Source organism: Myotis davidii, unplaced genomic scaffold (genome assembly GCF_000327345.1).
Source record: "Myotis davidii unplaced genomic scaffold, ASM32734v1 scaffold266, whole genome shotgun sequence".
Lineage (NCBI taxonomy): Eukaryota > Metazoa > Chordata > Mammalia > Chiroptera > Vespertilionidae > Myotis > Myotis davidii.
In genome coordinates this window covers 3722317-3724352 of record NW_006300032.1, presented here as the reverse complement: position 1 = coordinate 3724352, position 2036 = coordinate 3722317, and the positions used below count along the sequence as shown (strand labels likewise).

General features: G+C 42.8%; 1 protein-coding gene across 3 annotated transcripts in view; it reads right to left on the bottom strand.

Moving 5' to 3' along the window:
• MAP7 (microtubule associated protein 7) overlaps window positions 1-2036 on the bottom strand; it is a 124989-nt gene that overhangs the window by 38539 nt on the left and 84414 nt on the right. For 2 of the 3 annotated variants that reach the window (XM_015572073.1, XM_015572074.1), the window contains exons 1-2: window positions 2012-2029; window positions 104-221 (exon numbers count right to left, since the gene is read on the bottom strand). The exons of the other annotated variant lie outside the window; for it this stretch is intronic. In XM_015572073.1, coding sequence (XP_015427559.1) covers window positions 104-191 — 88 coding nt within the window. In that variant the 5' untranslated portion in view covers window positions 192-221; window positions 2012-2029. Of the gene's footprint in view, window positions 1-103; window positions 222-2011; window positions 2030-2036 lie in introns of those variants that run through there. 3 annotated transcript variants of the gene reach the window in all.

Below are 2036 nucleotides of genomic sequence, written 5' to 3'. Positions count from 1 at the left end.
ATTTTTGTTTTGCAAACACAGACTTAGGAAAAAGAAGCAACTGCACTTTTACTGCTCAGGAAAAACAAAAAAGGGACTGTGAAAGTGGTCACCGCCTGTTTACCTGTACTGTGAACGCTGTGGCTGGCATGGAGAGGGCCTCCCCATGACCATCGGCTATGCCTCTGTTTTGGTTTCTGGCTCCTTTCCATCGTACGTCGTACAACAGCTTCATGGCGCTCCTTAAATGGAATAGAGCAGCTGATGATTAGATTCAACCTAGTTATTTGAGACTTCTTTAAAATTTTTTATAAAAAAATGATTTGAGAGAAAAAGAGAATGAGAAAGAGAGAGAGAGAGAGAGAAGGAGAGAGAGAAACATTGATCTATTGCCCCACCTACTGATGCATTCATTGGTTGCTTCTTGTATGTGCCCTGACTTCTTATCAAACCTGAAACCTTGACATATAGGGACAATGCTCTAACCCAGTGGTCGGCAAACTGCAGCTCGCGAGCTACATGCGGCTCTTTGTCCCCTTGAGTGTGGCTCTTCCACAAAATACCACATGTGGGCATGCACGTACAGTGCGATTGAAACTTCGCGGCCCATGCGCAGAAGTCGGTATTTTGTGGAAGAGCCACACTCAAGGGGCCAAAGAGCCGCATGTGGCTCGCAAGCCGCAGTTTGCCGACCATTGCTATAACCAATTGAGCTACTTAGCCAAAGCAAGCCTTCTTTAACTTAAGACAGAGTAGAGTGAGAGGGAGTACTCCTAATCTATTTCTTAACATTTAGGAAATAGATTTTTAAAAAATGTTTTTATTGATCTTTTTTAAAAAAATGTTTTTGTTGATTTGAGAGAGAGAAAGGAAGAAAAGGGGGAGAGAGAGGGAGAGAAAGAGAGAGAGAGAGAGAGAGAAATATTGATCGGTTGCTTCCTGCATACACCTGACCAGGAATTGAACCTGAAAGCTGAGTATATGCCCTGGCCAAGGAGCCAAATGGTAACCTTTAGATGCATGGGGCTGACATTCAACCAACTGAGCCACACTGGCCAGGGTTATACATTATCTTAAAGTGAGAATATTACCAACCTGGGATGGTTATTGAAATCATTAGGAGCCAGTTGAAAAAGCCCATTGCATATAGTAGGTACCTAATAAATGATCTTTATTATTACTACTGGGAATATGATGTTTTCATGGTAGTGCACGTCTTACCTTACACAGATATTAAACACATGTGGTACCATACCTAAAAAATGGAATTTAGAATCTGACTCCACAACTTACTGAACTGTATAACCTTGTATTTTACCCATTCTAATTCTATATTTCCATTTTTGCCAAATTCAAGGGTTGAATAGGGATAAATGAGACAATCTAATATGTGGAAAAAGTTTGTGGACGGTAAAGCCCTATAGAAATCCAATGACTTGGCCTGACTGCTTTGGCTTAGTGGATAGAGTGTCGGCCTGTGGACTGAAGGGTCTTGGGTTTGATTCTGTTCAAGGGCACATACTTGATCCCCTGAAGGGTTGCAGGCTTGATCCCCGGCACCAGTCAGCGCGCATGTGGGAGGCAACCAATCGATGTGGCTCTCTCACATTGATGTTTCTCTCTCTGTGTCTCTTCCCCTCCCTTCTACTCTCTCTGAAAATCAATGGAGAAAACATCCTCAGGTAAGAATGAACAACAAAAAAACCCCCACAAACAAACAAAAAAAGAAATCCAACGACTTGGAATGGTCTTGGTATTTCAGTATAGATTAACTGAACATAAAGAAGTTATAGGTCTAGAGCAGAGAAAATGGGCTTTTAAAATTTCTGTGGTAATAGGAACAAGCACACTATTCTCTACAAGACTTCCACCCCCCAACCTCCTTCCACACTGTGTCTGTCTGTCCAGCTGCTTACTCTGAGACAATTTTGCCACGCGTCTCAGCACCTTAATGGGAAGTTCCATAGCAAGTCCGCTGCATTTCTGCAATAGATGCGCCTCCCACCATTTCTGAGCGAGAGCGGCACCTTACTTTGTCCTCCTCTAGTCTCCCTTCT